Here is an 18,790-nt window from a genome sequence, read left to right on the forward strand (position 1 = left end):
GTCTTAAAATAGAGCATCATTCATCTCAATAGTAAATCTGTTCTCCTAATATGTCTTAATCATGTGTTTAACTTAATGATATCCTAATGTACTTTACCTTAACCCAAAGAGATAAAAAGTATATAAGATGATTGTATAAAAAAATTAGGGTTGTCTATAAAATGTTGAACCTTCAATGTCAGTAGAGAAATTTGGAATTTTTCCTAACCCTCTAGCCTCAAGAGTTAGCCTAGTCCTTACTTAGCCTGTTTGCTTGATCATAGCTTATATTCAGGGACCACTAACAATGAGGAGGAAATCTTATAATTTGTTCACTTTTGTTGCTTGCTTGTTTTTTCTAAGGGCTGACAACTCATAAAGGAGGCGGAAATCCATCAGGATTTATTTTTATTTTATTTTATTTTACTGTTGACAGTATTAGATTTTTTTTCAAAATATAGGACAGTAATAGAAAAGACTCAACTCATCTAATTTTAAATGGTAGGAAAAGCACTGGAAAATATAGGGTAATTCTAAAGAACTGCCTAGAGCAGTGCTAGTCACACTGAATGTGCATGTGAGTCACCTCGGACCTTGTAACATGCACGTTCCGGTCAGGGTGGGCCCAGGATTCCGAGTTTGTAATCAGTTCCCAAGGGCTGCCAGAGCTGCCCCCCCTTGTACCAGGCTTAACTGGCAAGGGTTTAGAGTTTGGGGGAGCTAGCTGGACTTCCAGGTGCAGAAGGCACTGACTACTGAAATGTGATGTTCTATTTCAGTTGGTAAGCAGTGGGGAGCTCCAGAAGGTTTTAGGGTCAGGGAGACCACAGGATTGGATAGATAACCTGAGAGAGTGAGGGAGGGAGCTGCCAGAGAGGGAGGCTCCAGTTGAGAGGTGATTATACCATTCAAACTCCAGGAAAGGAAGCCTAGGGAGAGCCTGGGAGGAGGGAGCAAAGGGGCATGGGCTTAGGGATTAGAAAGACTCAATCCCCCAAACAACAGACTGTGCATCTTCAAAAAGGTGGAACTAAGACACTTCCAATCAATTAGTGCTAATTCAAACAGAAGCGAGATCAAATGGTGGGTTTGGCACATTCATTAAAAACATGATCAACTCATAGTTCGAAACCTAATAGATGCTAGAATTTTTGTTCTTATAAGCATTTAATTAAAAGGCATACAATAATCAGAAAAATACAAATTGAAGAGAAATCTATATAAAGATTTAACTCCTAAATCTTTTTTTCATCAATTAAAATGATTGTAACAAAACACAAAAACAAAGATAAAAAAGTAAGGAAGGAAAGATAAAAGTAAGGGAGAAGCAGCTCTAGAGATAGGGAAATTTTTCAGGAGATTTAATAGTTAAATCTACTGAAGCTGGAGGTAATCTTATTAAAATATGGAACAACTCTCATTTTTTTCTGTTTTTGATTTATTAGTCTAGCTCATCATTCTGAATTTGGGAGCAAAGGAAACCAGTTCATTATTTATGGACACATTTTATTGAACTGATGTTAAATCAAGCAGGGAGAATTAAACAGGTCTGCGAAAGATCATATAGAACATACACAACAGTCTGCTCCACGTAAACCTGATTTCATGCCATGAAGCACACAGCTGAGAATGGGAGCTCGGCTTTGGGGTCTGGGATGGAAATAAGAATTAGAAAAATGTTATTAAATCAGAATTTTAAAATAGAGTTGGGGCCAACTAAAAATCCTAAACATCTTCAAGGAAATTCAAGAAGAGGAAAACATTTTGGAGGCAAATTTAGAACATAAGCCATAAACAAACCAGATAAGTAGATCAGATGCCATAGAACAGAATCATAAAAACAAAACATTAGCAATTCTAAAAGGCACTTTTTTCTTACAAGGCACGGATGTATTTAATAGATACGTTAGAAACAACTTTATTGTTTTCATCTGACCTAGTATTTTAACCTGAAAGAGAATGGTTTTATTTCTTAAAAACATGCTGAATAGAAGCAGTTCACTTTCTTTTTCTATTCTAATTTAACACATTGTTAAACTCTAGATATGACTTAACACTAACAGATAAGAATCCAAAATCTCGTGCTAATCATTGTTCTTAATTCACTAATTAATCTTTCTGTTTGTTTAGAATTTTGGTATCAGATGATCTTGCCTCCTCATTTTGATAAATCCAAGAAATATCCTCTACTAATAGATGTGTAAGTATTCAAGAGGAGGGAGCTAAAAATTCAGAAGTTAACTATTGTACTTTTCTTTCCTCCCTAGTGTAGCTTACTGAAAAATAAAGCAAAACACATCCTTTCTCTCTTCCTGGATCATTGTGCAGCAATTTTACCATTTCCTTCTTCTATTTTGCAGTCACGAACCCAAACATGTATTTTCTACCTTCTTTCTAATGGAGAAAGGAGACGCACTTCTCTCATCATAATAGCATATGGATTTTGTTTTGATTTGCTTCCCTGAACTTTTAAGGGAATTCCAAAGGAATTCTCAAGTCCCCATGTTCATCCTTTCATTGTGGACATCTTAATGAGCAAGATGGGTATTAACAGCTTTACAGTTTCCTTACCCCAAACTTGGCCACAACATTTCCCATGATTGTCTTTGTTTTTAATAGGACATCAGGTTTTTCTTTAGTTCCTGAAATATCACTGCCTGGTATTTTCCATTCCTCTTTTTGGTGAAGAGAACATATGTGATATAAGAAAGTATTCATTATAATCCAAATTTCTTCAAATCTTAAAGAAAGTTCTGAAATCACAAGTCTTTGAGCAGTAACTGTGAACTCATGTGAATTCTAAATACGGCAGCTTTATAAAATATCTTTGATAATTATTAGGAATAGATTTAACTTTAATCCTTCTAAAATTGCGCTAACTTCACCCACAATGCTACAATGCCAGTCTTCCTGTCCTACTTTGACTCATATCCTTTATTCAAAACAAAACAAAACAAATGGGTTGGGTGCCTGCCTCGTGCCAGGTAATTTGCCTTATTTTGTTCACACAGCAAACCCATGTGGTGGGTCCTGTTTGGCCCATTATCTAGAAGAGAAAACTGAAGCTCAAGCTCAGCAACATCACTTTTCTGTTGCTACTAGCAAAAAAAAGATGAAGGAAGGGTACACATATTAAATCACATACAGCCTTGTTCCATTGTATTTACAGTTCCATGTAAACAAAACAAAAAAGCTCCAAGAAAAAAAAAAGAGGTATTTTAAAATTCCAGATGTGCTATTTGATTTTCATTAAGCCTAGTTTTGACTACAGTGACATTAATTTGCTTTAGGCTTTAGTCACAATCCTAAAAAAGGATCCTTTGGAAAAGAATGACATTTTATCTTCTTTGACTCCTCAATAAGTAAAGATTAGGCCTCCCTATTTAAAAAGTTTTTTAAAATGGTAAATTCGGTGCTCATTTCTTTTCAGTGATTTCCCTCTTCACATCCTTAGTTGTCTAAATCTTTGTTTTCTATTTTCAAAAACATTGCTGTTTAATGTTAGGGTCTGTTAGGCTACTTGATTTATAACTGCTATTAAAAGAAGTTATTATTTTACCAAATTTATAAGAACCAAAGCATTTCACATGTTAAAAAATGTGGGCATGCCCCAGAAATGCATGACTGCATCCTTCTTTATATAAAGTTAGAATGTTACAATATTTAGCTTACAATATTTAGTAACACAATAATATGTGTAAAACTGAAGTTCTTTGACTGCCATCTCTAAGGAGAGGGAGGAAAATGTTAGCAAAGGCTTGCAAGCAGGTCTTGTCCAGACCTGTGCAGGGACATTGAGCAGCTGAGGAGAAGAAATGGGCTGGGGAGGGAAGAGTTACTGGAGAAGATCTGGGTCCAGGAGTCCTATAGATGGAAAGCAATGAGCGAGTGATGGGGAGCCTCTTGATTAACAAAGGGAAATAAGAAGGCTTGAGAGAGATTTTGCACACTGCTGTGTGTAGAGTAGGCTGTAGCTTATGAAGGTTGCAGGTACAAGGGAGTTAAACTTGTTAATAAATAGAATGCTGAACAACACATCCAATTTCCAATAGTCTGTCTCTTTCTCCTTTGAAGTTTTAAAGAATCGTGTTCATTCATACTTTGGTCCATTCCACAGTGATTTAGGAGCTGTAGTGTACAACATGGTGCTGAGTAGTGGAGGAAATTCGTTCCATATCATGTAGCAGTCAAGGTCCTTAAGGAAGTTCCAACCTAGGAATACACTTTAGTCTAGGAATATTTGTAAGCTGAGATGAAAAGGTATTTTCAAAGCTGCATTTATTGTCATCCTCGTTATTTTTTCATAACTCCCTTATCCCAACTACTAGAGAATTTATTTTTTTGATTTCCAAGTTTTATATATATACATATACATATATATATGTATATGACTTAGAAAATGTTGGCCAATGAAGTCTGTTTGATAACAGTCTTCAAAGGTGAAAATGATGGGCATCTTTGAAGGAAACACACAGCCATTATAGTCATGTTGCCAAGTATTAGAGGACCTGTTGTGAACACCTCAGCAGCTGGCACGATTTCAGGCTCATGGTCTGGAAATATGAACACTTCTTGTCCACAAGGAATAGAAATGCAAGCACTCCCCATTCAACTCAGGAAAACCATACAGGCTAAAAATGTGTGTGTGTATTTTTCCACAGGTATGCAGGCCCCTGTAGTCAAAAAGCAGATGCCACCTTCACACTCAACTGGGCTACTTACCTTGCAAGCACAGAAAATATTATAGTAGCTAGCTTTGATGGCAGAGGAAGTGGTTACCGAGGAGATAAGATCATGCATGCAATCAACAGAAGACTGGGAACATTTGAAGTTGAAGATCAAATTGAAGCAGCCAAGTGAGTGACTAGGAGATAAATGCAAAGGTCATCTGATACCCCCCCACCTGATTTATATTTTAAATTCCTAAAGTGTAAAGAATTTGAAGTGTCCTGGTATGAATTTGTAATCTTTCATCCTTGGGGTGGATTTTTTTGGAGATAATCATATTTAGACAAAAAATGCATGTCAGTATGTTACTGGTGAGGCGAAAAAACTCGGATCTAGTCTTCTTAAAGGAAAGATTTAAATCAAGAGACAAAGTGCAGCAAAGCAAGCAGGAATTTACTGGCTGCAGGAAAAATATACTTAGGACAGTGAAACAGGGAAGGGCACAGAAGAAGCAACAGGAGAGCCTAGGCTGGGCTGCTTTGGCTCACTGGGAAGTCAGAGGAAGGGGGCCTTGGAGACAGGTTCAGGGGCTTAGCCCAGGATGAGCTGCCACTGCCCATTGCTCCTCTGGTTGCAAGTCTCATGAGGTCCCTTAGAGGGAAGAAGGGGGAAGTTGAATGACTCTGGCATGTTCCCCTGGGGAAGAGCTAGTGCTGGGTCCTTCATCCTGAGTGTATTTATCCCTCTCTTGCAGATGGAAATCTTAGGGGAGGTCTCAGGGGGTGGGTCTCAATAGAATATTCATCAGCTTTCCAGGGGTGCTCTTTCATGGTCATGGTCAGCACCAGGGCAGGGGGCCATTAGTCAATGCAGCTGTCCTGAGGTAGCCATGGCATCACTTGTCTGGTTTTGCTGCTTTTCTGGGCCTGGAGCTGAAACACAACTGAGACCTAGATGTTATCTTTAGGGAGAAAAAGTCAGGGAGTCTAAACCATATGACCAGCATATGCAAGGAAGGGAAGGTTACCCTGGGGGTGAAGCTCCTGTTTTCCCAGATTTGCCCCTTGCTAGGCACCTGGGGCTTTCTGCCCTGGTGAGTTTCTGTACCTGGCCCATCATCCCCGCTCTGCTCATGTCTGTCTAACTGCCTATAACAATTATAGATTTATATAAAGTTTAAAAAAGGTATTTCCACAATCCCTGTGACTCTAGAAAGGAAACTGACATCTGTGCTACCCCCTTTGAGGAACAGAGACTCGAAATTCATCAAACACAGGGACAAATTGAGGGGTAAATGTACACTTGGGTAAACATCTAACGAAGCACACAAACCATCCCTACAGTCAGGGCTAAGTAGAGGAGTTCAGTGTTCATTTAAACTGGAGGAAGGCGAAGGCCATGCAGTCCTAGGAGTGGCTACAGCCAGCAGGATGAGGGTTACTCCTCACCTAATTTTGGGAAAATTGTGGAGCACAACCCTCATTATTCACAATTATAAGGGCTTTGTGAAATATGAGTCACATTTCATTCTGTGCTCTCCAGTTGTGGGAGTATAGATAGACGTGATCTGACTCTTTTAAGAGAGATTTTAATTATAAATGATGGTTACTCCTTAATGTGTGTGTAACATGGGAAATGTTTCACCTGCATTGTCACTGAAGCTGCACAGCAAACTTGGGAGGTAGACGTTGGAATTCCATGTTTCAGGTAAAGAAATGGAGGCTCCTAAGTTAGGTTATTTGCCAACGTCACTCAGGATTTGAATCTAGGTCTTACTCTAACTCTTACATTCAATTACATTCAACTGGTAAATGAGAAATGTAATCTTTGAGTTTCTATAACCAAATGCTTGGATATCTGTAGAAGCATAATAAGTAAGTGATTTAAAATAATATTGTGAAATCATAGACCAGGAAATGTAGAAAAATCATGAATGATTAAATGGGTGGAGGAAATGCCTTTAAGAAAAGGAACAACTGAAGAGATGTCAATTTATTGAGTATCCCTGAGTCTGTTATATTGCTAAAAATTAACTGTTTTCCTTAAAGCCAAAAAAGGAGAGGTTTAGATTAAAGAGAAGACAAGTTTGTTCAAGAGTGAAGCAGTAATACTTTTAAAATAAATTTTTATTTATCCAAATAGGTCCTTTGCAAGAAAGGGCATAGTTTCTAGGACCTCTCAAGTCTGACTGACACAGTCCTAAAATTACAGAATTGAGTATTCACAATATACAACTGCAGTTTTAAAATGCAATGAGATATACTGTGTTTATACAATGGAATAGTTTTTCAGCAACTAAAAAGAACTATACACAACCACATAGATGAATCTCACAAACAGACTATCGAATGGAAGAAGCTAGGCAAGAAAGAACACATTCTACATGACCCAATTTATATAAAATCAAAACCATGGCACAAATTTAGGTGAAATTTTTATAGAATCCAGATTTTTATATAATCCAGAGACTTCTGGGTGATAGTAAACACTGTACCTTTGTTCAAGGATATGTTCACTTTGTAAAGATTTATCAACTTGTACAGTCATGACTTGGTGCACATTTTTGTACATATATATACTAAGTTTTAAAAGTTTGCTGAGAAAGAAGATGGTGAGTTGAAAACTACATGAAATTTTTAATAGTATTGCTTAGCTAATATTGCTTAACTCAGGGTAGCCTAAGACATAAATCATCAATTGAAAACAGATTCTCAAAGTCACATACAGGTCAAAGCAAGGGTTTCCCACACCCTTCAGTGCTACAAAGTTGTGTCCCAATTGCTAGATTTTCAAAAAGTAAATAAGTTATTTTTTATTTAAGGCTAAGATGAACATTTTTAGCATAAAACATTTTTCTCCTTTCTTTACCTGGTTTCCTATCCTGAACACAATTTGTCGCAAAAAGACTTCTTAATCTATCAAGAAAAAGAGTCTTTCTGATTTAATGGTGCTGAGCTAACTAATCAATCCCAGCATTAGAAGGGATTCATTTAGAGAATGGTTTTTAAATTCTCAGGTAGGGAACTCAGATACATTTCTAAGCCCTACCCAGATGTTATCCCCTGTATTTCTCCACAGCAAGGGCAGCCTCTGTCAAAGTGAAAAACATCTGGAGAGATTTAAATTCAATTATGTAAAGAAAAGTGCATCTGGGCTGCAAATTTTTATATAAAGCTGTGAAAAAAACTGCCAGGATTTGTTTTCTGTGAATCATACACCACAGACACACACACACACACACACACACACGCACACACGCACGCACACACACACACCACACACGATTTTTATGGACTCCAACAAAAGCGAACCTTGTTCATCTGGCTCAAGTTAAAAATGATAGACATCGGTCTCAGGTGTTTATTTGACTGCTGGTAGTAATAGATCTTAGTTTTTAATAGAATGAAATAGAGAACAAATGTCAGGGTTTCACATTTGTGCATTTATCTTAGTTTTCTGTACACAGTGTAATACTAATTTGGGGACCTCTTCCGTGTATTTTAGACAATTTTCACAAATGGGATTTGTGGACGAGGAACGAATTGCCATTTGGGGCTGGGTGAGTAGCTGTCTGGCTGATGACACTCTATCTGTTTCTTAGTGAATTCAACCTAGAGCAGGAGAATATATCTTTTGTATGTAAGTATTTGGAGATGAAAATCCTGTCTATCATTTTAATCTAAAAGGTCTGAATAAAATGTCTTAGACCTCTAGGTAATGAGTTCTACTAGCCAAGCTTACATCTTTGTTTATGATGATGAGAAAGGGGAGGGAGGGAGGGAGGGAGGGGGGGAGGGGGGAGGGAGGGAGGGAGGGAGGAAGGAAGGAAGGAAGGAAGGAAGGAAGGAAGGAAGGAAGGAAGGAAGGAAGGAAGGAAGGAAGGAAGGAAGGAAGGAAGGAAGGAAGGAAGGAAGGAAGGGAGAGAGGAAGGAAAGGGAGAGAGGAAGGAAAGGGAGAGAGGAGGGGAAGGTACAAGGATAGGAGGGAGGGAGGGAGACTTTTCTCATGAGTCAAAGTCAGTAAAGATTTATTGTTTATTGTTTTTATTTTGTTTTAAATGCTACTATCTAGAAACTTTTCAGTGCTTTTCCCCCTCACACGTACTAAGAAAAGGGCCTAGGGCTCTGAAAATGTAGTCTTTAGATACTGTCCAATTAAGGCCAATTTAAGCTCCTCTGCCATGCTTTCTATCTCTAAAGAGGCACAGTATATAAAGATGTGAGAAATGTGGAAACTGCAACTCGCTCACCATATGTTCTTAATTCCTTTACCTCCATAAAAATAACTGTTTCCATTCCTTAGTCATATGGAGGGTACGTAACCTCAATGGTCCTGGGGGCAGGAAGCCGAGTGTTCAAGTGCGGAATCGCCGTGGCGCCCGTGTCGGCGTGGGAATTCTATGGTATGTAGTCACCATCGAGCACAAAGTGGTCCCGAGTGTCGACCTTGACATTCCAACGACAGGACCATTCCTTTTTGGGTTTCGGTGTTTCTAGAGTGAATAAGCTCTCTTATCTTACGCATAGTTTATGGATACCCGTGATGAAACAATCTCCCTTTTTCTGCTTTTGTGAAAGGCTGGATGGTGTCATATGTTATCTACACATTTAGTTACCAACAAATTCTGCTTTCCAAATTTCTTACCAACAAACCTTATAAACAAATTCTGCTTTCCAAATTCCCAGACATCCCTATTGCTACATTTCTCCAGATAAAGAAACTCTTCCTTATCTTTATTCTAACTTGAGTGTTGGGCTTCATATATTAGCAGAATAAAAAAAGCATGTGTCCCTTTCTCTTCTGGTAAAGATCAAATGTAAGTAGGGCATTGGGTGGAAAGAAGAGAATAGAGACAAGAAAACTTCTGGGAGGTTTATTTTTTCCATTGTCTCTAAGTAAGTGAAAGCTACTCTAGACTGTCATCTTCATCGTTGATAAAATATTATTTTATCAGGCATCGTACACATGTAAGACTACAATTTCCAAGGAGGGGGAAGTGAGCAGTGCCATAGTAGGTAGAGGAGAAGAGTCACAGGTGGGTGAGGAAATGAATTTTTTCCTGTGTCTCTTCTGACCCCACTTCAAGTCCTTTCTGTAGTATAAAGATACAATCATTGATAATGAATATGCTCATTAAATATTTTATGTCCTAACATATGGTTGTACCAATCTTGTGGAAAACGCTTTTTTTCAAGCCTCTCCAAATCAAGAGAAGCCAATGTAAAAAAATACACTGCTAGCTTTCTGTTAAAAAAACACACACTGGAGAACATAGTTAAGATTTGATCCTCACACCATGGATTTGTTTCCATGTAACACTTTTCTGCTCAATATTAATAATCGTTCTATTCACCTGGCCAGCGTGGCTCAGCGGTTGAGCATCGACCTATGATCCAGGAAATCAAGATTCAGTTCCTGGTCAGGGCACATGCCCAGGTTGCAGGCTCGATCCCCAGTAGGGAGCGTGCAGGAGGCAGCTGATCAGTGACTCTCTCATCATTGTTTCTATCTCTCTCTCTCCCTCTCCCTCTCCCTCTCTCTGAAATCAACAGACATATTTAAAAATATATATATATTTTTTAAATCGTTCTATTGGATGGCTTGTTTTTGGAGACCTCTGCTGGTCAATAAAATAATAAAAACAAACTTTGTGAGTTTAGAGACATGTAATGATAAGAGAACTTCCTTAAATGTGTATGGACCAACCTAACACATAGGAACTTTCTAGAATTCCTATATATGTGTAAATTTGAACAATTTTACATAACAGATCAGATACCACGGAAATGGTATTTCAAAGCATATTTCTAAAAGTTTACAACTGCATTATGCATTTTTAAAATATTATTTTTTAAATGTCACATCTTCTTACACTTGCAAATTTGGTTAGCATAATAAGAAAGGTTATTATGTTCTAGGACAAGAAGAATTGAAGTCTGTGGCTGTTTGAAGAAAGATATATTTTGCCCTTAAAGGACATTTTCCCCCCTTTCAAATGTACAACCTAACTTACTCATATTTAAATTAAAAAAAAAAAAAGATATGAGCATTTTCTGAATATCTCATAAAGTACCCTTTAAAATGTATTTTCTAATTTAGTGTCATATAGCCTGTACTCATTGTAATCAAAATGATAAAATATTGCTCTTACCAATCTTGGAGGAAAATATTTAGACTTCCATAGAAAGGGCATGTCAAAAGAGAACATGTGGAACAATTAACACTCATTATCAATTTAGTTTTTCATCTTCAATGCCAACCATACAGAAAGGGTAAGAATGTTGCTTAAGCTTGTGGTTTAGATGTTACACTCATTTAAAGAATTAATGAGATCAGTATTAAAATACTTGTACAATAACAGTGAAATTTAAGCCACACCTATATAGCTCAGTGGCAATGTATTATTCTTAGACTTTTACTTACTGTAATCTGGTCATTTAAGGGAGCATCTTTCAAAACAGTTATTTAATATTTTTAAAGTTATATTGGAATTCAGCTACAGTATATTTTCTCACTGATATTTTAGCATACATATATAACGATGCATATAATATATATTATATATGATATATGTTATATAATATACACATAATATATAAATGATATGATATACATGTCATAGATGATAGATAAGATATATGATTCAGTTCTTTTAAACAGGGCAAAAATATGTTTAATAACCCAAAATAACCAAACCAATAATGGATATATTTTTCTGCCATATATATAGATAAAAGAGCTTATATCATTTCAGCAGATATTAATGTAACCTGTTTCACAATACTCAACTGCTACAACACCAAAACAGAGACCTCTCCATGAAGTGAAAGAAAACTAATGTTTAACTTCATTTTTAATGGGGTAGCTGAGACGATACTGGTTTATAGAGCAAATAAATGATAACTGAATTTTTTTATTATAGTGAATTTCAACCTGCCAAAATATGATTTAAGTAAGCAACTAGCAATTGAACACTACTAGAGAGTTCCAAAAAGTAACAGCATATTATAAATTAGGACATACACTGTGTCAGGACCAAAACATTCAGGACAACTGAGGCATTAAGTGACTTCCTAATTGAGATTCTTTGAGGTGATCAGATGATAATATAAAGATTCCTGACCTCTTAGCACTTGACATTTGACTTCCCTGAAGGTGGATGATTGATTGGGTTTTAGCTCATCTAGTTTGCTCTCTCTCTGCCCTCATCATGAGAGCTGTGTGGGGGCGGGCTAGGGCAGAGTGCGGAAAGACAGGAGTCTGAGCAGGTGTCTGGCTGCATTAAAAAGCCAAATAAAAATGATCCGGGGAGATACTTCTGAGGGTAACACTGTAGACCTATGCAAACTTAAGACGTACCAAAGCACACAAAGTAACCCAATAAAAGGAAGAACAGTTTTAATTGTATGAATTAACTTTTCTTCTTTTCTCCATCACAGACTCAGTATACACAGAACGTTACATGGGTCTCCCAACTCCAGAAGACAACCTTGACCATTACAAGGTAAGAGATGAGGAACCAGATCCATTTTATAACCCATTTAGAAGTGGTTTAAGAACATTTTAAATTGTATCTATTCTATAAAATATATATATTTTTATTTCCAACAAATTCTTGTTGTAAGAAATAACACAGGTGGTTTAAAGATACTCCAGTAGCTTCCCCTACTATATTCTGCATAATTACAGTCTTTATCGTATGCTATATAGGTCACAATATGCATTCATTTGGAAATACAAAGCCTCACCAGATAATTACTTTAATTATAAAAATTTCAGTTTAGAAAACATGTCAAATTCAGCATATTTTTTACAGCTAGATGATTCTAAACCTTTAGATATATTAAAATTATTATGGTATTATCATAATTAAGATGTGTGTACAAGCCTATAATTTTCTTATTCATAGCTAAATATGTACAGTTTTTTTCACACTAGATTTGATTAATGCAGGTGAGGAGTAGATACAGTTGGGCGATACCCTGAAAAGCCCTTGAACCCTAATTACTCAATAGCAACCAACGGGCTGGTTGCCCTACAGGAGACCCAGTGGGCAGGTTGCTCGGCTGACAGGCTGTAGCACTTGACATATGGCCTGGGTGCCACTATCACTGGCAGCCCCATGTGCTAGTGTGGATGCCACCGCAAAGCCAGAGCCACACTGAGGCTGATGGAAGTGTGAGTCTAAGTACGACGGACCCTTCTAGCACTGTGGCCCATCCACCATGTTCCTGATTCTGTCATGTTAGTCAAAAACCCTGAAACGTCAGGTGACAAGGCAAATCATCTGATGTTTACATTCTCCAAAGGAAATTCAAAACTCTTCCCAGAATAATTAATTTAAAAGAAAGGAAAACAAAACAAGAATAATTTAGGAGAACAATTCATCTGTGCCACAACTCTCAAGATACCGGTTTCATAGTGATACATTTCTTTGAGCATTAGTTGTACATTTTTATAAGATGTTTTTACTATGGATTCTAAAGCCATTTGATCAAAACACAATAAAACTAAACATTTCTAGTTTTGCAACATAAGCACAGACAGTGTAGTTTTACCTCTTACTTTCAGCTTTATTTAACAAGGCTGGTGGGGGAGAGGTGGGGAGAGGTATGTGTCTCTTTGTGCTTGTGTGTGTTTTCCAGTCAAGATAGAAAAGTAACAACCTGTAAAGTGAGATGCACAAATCAAGCTGTCCCCATTTCTGCTAATTGTCCCACATGATACTGTGGCCTCAATTCTTCCCACTGTTTCTCCTCCAATAGGCTGCTTCAGACGCCCTTTCCCTTCTTCATATCCACATTGTTGCTGTCACATGACTGTCTCCCCTTTTACTGGTCTCCCTTTAGCTGTCTTTGCCCACTTTAGCCTACACCCCAAGGAGCTACGAGATTAACCCCCACCCACAACACTTTAATGAACCTTTCTGGTGTGCTCTACTTTCACCGGGCGTTCAACACCCTTCTTACAACGGCCCAGTTTACCTGGACTGTTCACTGTTCTCTGAATATTTGTGCCTTTGTCCTGTTTTCCCTCTGCCTGGAATGTCATTTCCTTTCCATCTCCATCTAATAAGAGACTTGCACTGTTCTCCCTTTCAAATGCCACGACATCTTCCTCGGACCTCTCTAATCCACTTACCTGCCTTGGACTCATAGTTGGTTTGTACGCCCATTTCCCCTCCGCAGTATTATTAGCTACTCAAGGTGTTTCTCAACCTTGTATCCTTTGGATTACCCAGTATGAAGTATGAATCTTAAAACTTTTCCTGATTTAATTTTAAAACCCTTTGAAGGGAAACATTGTTATAAAAATTGTATGTCTCCACCACTTCTCCCATTTTACAGATGGAATTGTCTTGTCCATGACCGTTCCCAGGATGCTTGCATCTGAAAACCACCCCTCCTACGGTATATACCATATTTGCTGAGTGGCCAGAGGGCTTTCTCCGAGAGCCCAATGTACTGACATCTCCCGAAACAGTGAAGGTGTACTGCCCAGGACCCTAACCCTGACTCTAGAAGCTGGTGGATTATGAGTCCAATGTTCATTTTTAAAATCCCATGTTGAAAAATCTTTGAACCTAGAAGCGTACGGTCAAGTCCAAACCCAGACATCTAAGGGAAGACCATGCACCTAACCTGCTTCCTCAGATGAACATCCGCCAACAGGGTGTTTCCTCTTTAACCAGCCTCCCCTATAGGATAGTCTGATTTAATCTGCCATTTCATTTTTTTTCAGTCCTTCCATAGGCTCCTCATTCCCACGCAGATCCCCCTCTTCCTCGCCCTGCGCCCCGCTGCGGTGGCCACTCCCCCCTCCCCCCTTGGGTGTCCTGCTGCGTGAGGTAGCCGTGTAAACAGAAGTCACTTCCCACTGCCAATGGCAACACGCACACTGGGTGCACGGAGTCACTCCTTCCATTCACTGCACAGATGGCGCCCGAGGACTGTTTAATCCTTCCACCGCCAGGAGTCGGGTTTTCTTGGCTCGGAATTCATTGCTGGCAATGGACATATTAAAACTGCCAGTACCAGGGAGCTAAAGGTTCTCAACGTGTTACTCAGAGGAATTATTTGGGCTGCGATCGTTAAGGTGGGCAGGAGAAAGTGAGGCAAATGCACTCACAGAATTCTTTCCACCCTGGTTATTGCTTCCTCTGAAAGTGGAGAACTGAATCTAAGTGCCTATATTTGGTGCACAGCAGGCTTTAGAATCAAGCTGCCCTCCTTTGTTTTTTAAATGAGCCTGTGCTTTTGTCTCTGGCAAGAATATATTCAAAGATTCTATTTTCCTCCGAGGCCCCAGCTGCCCCTCTGGACCCTGTCTTCTTTTACTTTTCTTTCCCAGGTGGTTTATATTTATTCTCTCTCTCCCTCCCTCCCTTTCCCTCCCTCCCTCCCTCCCTCTCTCTCTCTCTCTCTCTCTCTCTCTCTCTCTCTCTCCCCTCTCCCATTCTCCCACCCTCTTTAAAAAGACAAAGAAGATAATTTCTTAGAGGCTTTCACTACCCTGTGCATTTCCTGGGTCAGAAGGACAGATTTTGAAAATGATTCCTATTTACTCTGGCCAATGACTTTTTTCAGCATGTCCAGGATAGAAATGCCCAAAGTATGTCAAAGAAATAAGGCCCTGATCTTTGTCTGTGTTTCCAGCTAATGAATCATCAGGGTATTAGCCTTTAGAAGAGAATACTATTTTTAATAAAACTCAAATGAGATACTGATTCATTATTAGGTCATTGATGACCCATATTTGGAAGAATTTAGAGGAATCCACATCACTAAGAGAAGCACATTTTGTGAAATAAAGGTTCTACTTACTGTCTAGGAAAGGGACTTGGTGGAACCATTTTTAAATTCTAGTGGCACAGTCAAGGGTGCCGCGGATAGCTGTTCAGCCTGCGCGCTGCCGAAAGCTAGTCTATGATGCGTTCACGAAGGTGCGCACCTCTGAGGCTATATCGTGAGAGAGTGCCCTTCCCTATTCTTACAAAACTGTCGTAGAGATGAGGGGACCTTGCAACTAAGGCTGGAACCCAACGCAGTGACAAAAACAGCTACTCCATCAGACTCCTTTTGCAGATAATCACCCACCACTGCCACGTCGCAGGCAGGAGCACGTTTAAAGGATACCAGGAACTCGAAGGAAAACGTTCATCTCCTGACGACTCCAACGAGACGCTCCCAGAAGCTCTAAGTCGGCAGCCAAAATGTAGGGGTGACAAACACAGCTAATAGGCAGTGTTGCTCTGTACACATTTTTTCTGCAGTGAACCTCAGTCCACAGCAGACAAAAATGGTGACAGACTTGAGCAAAGGAATCAGATAGCCCATGAGACAACCCTCACCCCCAGTAGCAATAATAAGCAATGAACGACTGTGGCCACATCTTGAAGAGTGGGTTTCTGACTAACATTGCCAAATAGTCTCTCATATGGTCAGTCATGGGTCTTTTAGTCAAATCTACAAAAAATGTTAACATGTGGTAGACTTTCATTCACCCATTTAAGGTTGCTGATGTTTTAACTGTTCAGACATTACCTTGTTGGTGAGATAAAACATCCCACAAAATTCTGGGAGATAAATAAAAGAGAGTAGGTAACAAAGCATGAACATAAATAAGACAAAGTGCCTCATATGTACGAAAAAGACTAGTGGTTTCCAAATCGTGACTGTGGAGCTCCAGGAATTCGGTACCTCCCAAGCATGTAGGGAGGGGAAGGGAAATGGCCACGAAGCTAGGGTTCCACCTCCCCACCACTCCTTTCAACCAGGAGCATCTAGTTTCAGTTGTTTATTTTTTTCATTTATTAAGTGCTAGCATCTATGATCAAATATTATCCTAAGCTCTTTACCTGAACTGTTAGGTTCACTTCTCCCTCAGATTCTCTGAGATAAGTGCTCTAAATTTATGTCGATTTTACCAACACAGAAACAGGCCCGAAAGTGCTATATAACATACAGATACTGAAGGGCAGGGAAAGGGAGAGGGCACTGACCTGAGGTCATTCTGGACAGACTTAGGAAGATGGAGAGGGCGAGCGTAGGTGCCCTCCGTGGGCCGCACACAGGGACTAGGCAGCGAAGCCTCCCAGGCAGCCAGTGGCAGCAGACAGGGCTGGTTTTACGGGGATTTGTGAAGCGGGTCCTATGAACCGAGGGACAGCACCAAAGAAGGGCTGCGGGGAGAGCAGGCCAAATGGGGGCCAGTCGGGCAGGACATAAGGCTGGCGGGGGAATGGCTTTATGAATACACATTAGACACAAGTGCAAGATCAAGGGCAAGGGAAACGAGGCCCAAGTCCTGAGCTGCGTTGCCAGGAGAAGAGGGCAGCCTGGAACACGCAGAAGGGACTGATTTAACTTGTAGAGGAGATTTATTTTGCATTTTGCTCAAAATTTGATAGGCTCCTGGCAAGTGTGCGAAACAGTCATAGATTTGGCAGTCTTCTGCTAGCAGATTTAAAATGTTCAGTCCTTAAGAACTGCTGCATCGTTAGGTTATGCAAAACAGGGTGCAATTCTGTAAATATGCCATCTTGTACTGATTTGACATTTGTTCTATTACCCCAGAATATGCCAAAGGGAGAGAGACCTTCAGATTTCAGCCAAACCTTAACTTGTTTGTTGAGTGCTGATAAAATGTTGACTGCTGTGTGATCTTTAAAGAAGCCAGTGTTGCTTGCTGAGGCCCGAGGTAGGGCCCCCCCCCCTTTGGGTTGATGGGAGCCCTTTCCTTGGCATCTCTTGGGGACAGTTGTTTGATAGATGTAAACAAGTAAAACATCTGATATTGTGGGTTGAATTAATGTTTTCTTAAATATTTTTGGTGGCCTCTGTTTTCTGTGGTGTTGACGGTGCTTCCCAAAATAGCATCATTTAATATTATTTATAAGGCCTCAGATTCAAGTGGGAGAATGCATAAAGAAGTCGGTACGCCCAAGGTAATGTGTCACTGAAGTACTGGGCTGTCTGCAAGGTCCTGGAAGTGGTGATGAGTTGTCTGGCTGCGATGCGAAGGGACACGAGACCGTGATGTTGAAGGGAATGGGCTTTGGAATGAGCCCTGTACCCCAAATCGGGTTCTAGCACTTACTAGCAGCATGAACTTGGGGAGGTTACGTAAGCTATCTGGACCTCAGTTTCCTCATCTAGATATGGGGATAATCAGACCTGCCCCATGGGGTTATTGCAAGGATTAAATGAGATACCTGTGCCTCTGCCATGAAGTGCACTTTTAAAACATGGCAGCTGCCACCATTATCTTCAAGAAGCAAACTGTCCTTATGGTTCCTGGGTGGCACAAGGGGTAGCTTCAAAATTGTTAGACCTTCTGTTTCTCACAGTACTTCCCCACTCTTATCAGCTCTCTCTTTTATTTCAAAAATACAAAGATTTATTTGTTGGAAGGTAACTGAGGAACCAGCATGATCCAACGAGCAGCTACAGATGGTTCCCCTTGGGGCTTGAAGGAAAAGCTCCTTGCAGAGATGCTGTGGAATCGGCACTGCCACTGGACCAATCCTTCCCACTTCGCTTTGCCAGGCTGTCGCTGGCAGCGGGGCTCTCCGGAAGTTTCTAGCCTAGGAGGGTGCCAACTGCACCACCATTGCATCCTTGCCCATTTATCACTCTTAGCTTCCTTTTTAGTAGTTGGTGATAGACTGTTCGGCTTCTAACTTAGTCATCCATTTCCTTTTTTTATTTCTGTTTCCATCAACAGGCAAATGGGGATTATCCAATTTGGGTGGGTTAAAATAGCACAATTAAATTGTTTCTAATTGCTAATCATACCTTCAATTCATGCACGCCCTTCTCTCCTTGGCTTTTTGGGTGTTGGCTTTTGCAGGTTAAAGTGCACCATACAGTGGGCCCTTAAGAGTCTTTCTTGATTGAGAAACCAGGATGCTCAGTCTGGTAGGGCCTGAGGCAAGGGGACACAGCTGCATCTTTTTGGGGGGAAAACTGTTCTCACAGCCTGAGAGCCTTAAAGCGGGAGTGTGCTCGGGCTGCCTGTCTCCCTCGCACAGAGAGGTCCCTCTGGAGGCTTCTGCCGTGCGCAGGGGAAGTGTGCTTTGGCAACAGCCCACTTATCTTGCAGTTGCAGGGGAAGCTTTTGTTTGATTTTTCTCTTGCTGCAT

General features: G+C 39.9%; 1 protein-coding gene across 1 annotated transcript in view; it reads left to right on the forward strand.

Moving 5' to 3' along the window:
• DPP4 (dipeptidyl peptidase 4) overlaps positions 1–18,790 on the forward strand; it is a 75,148-nt gene that overhangs the window by 51,865 nt on the left and 4,493 nt on the right. The window contains exons 19-23 of the mRNA XM_087819397.1: positions 2,110–2,179; positions 4,641–4,835; positions 8,152–8,206; positions 8,950–9,049; positions 12,087–12,151. Of these exons, the coding sequence (XP_087675523.1) occupies positions 2,110–2,179; positions 4,641–4,835; positions 8,152–8,206; positions 8,950–9,049; positions 12,087–12,151 (485 nt within the window). The remainder of the gene's footprint in view (positions 1–2,109; positions 2,180–4,640; positions 4,836–8,151; positions 8,207–8,949; positions 9,050–12,086; positions 12,152–18,790) is intronic.

The sequence above is a fragment of the Miniopterus natalensis genome, chromosome 8 (genome assembly GCF_054644295.1).
Source record: "Miniopterus natalensis isolate mMinNat1 chromosome 8, mMinNat1.hap1, whole genome shotgun sequence".
In the NCBI taxonomy this organism is placed as follows: Eukaryota; Metazoa; Chordata; class Mammalia; order Chiroptera; family Miniopteridae; genus Miniopterus; species Miniopterus natalensis.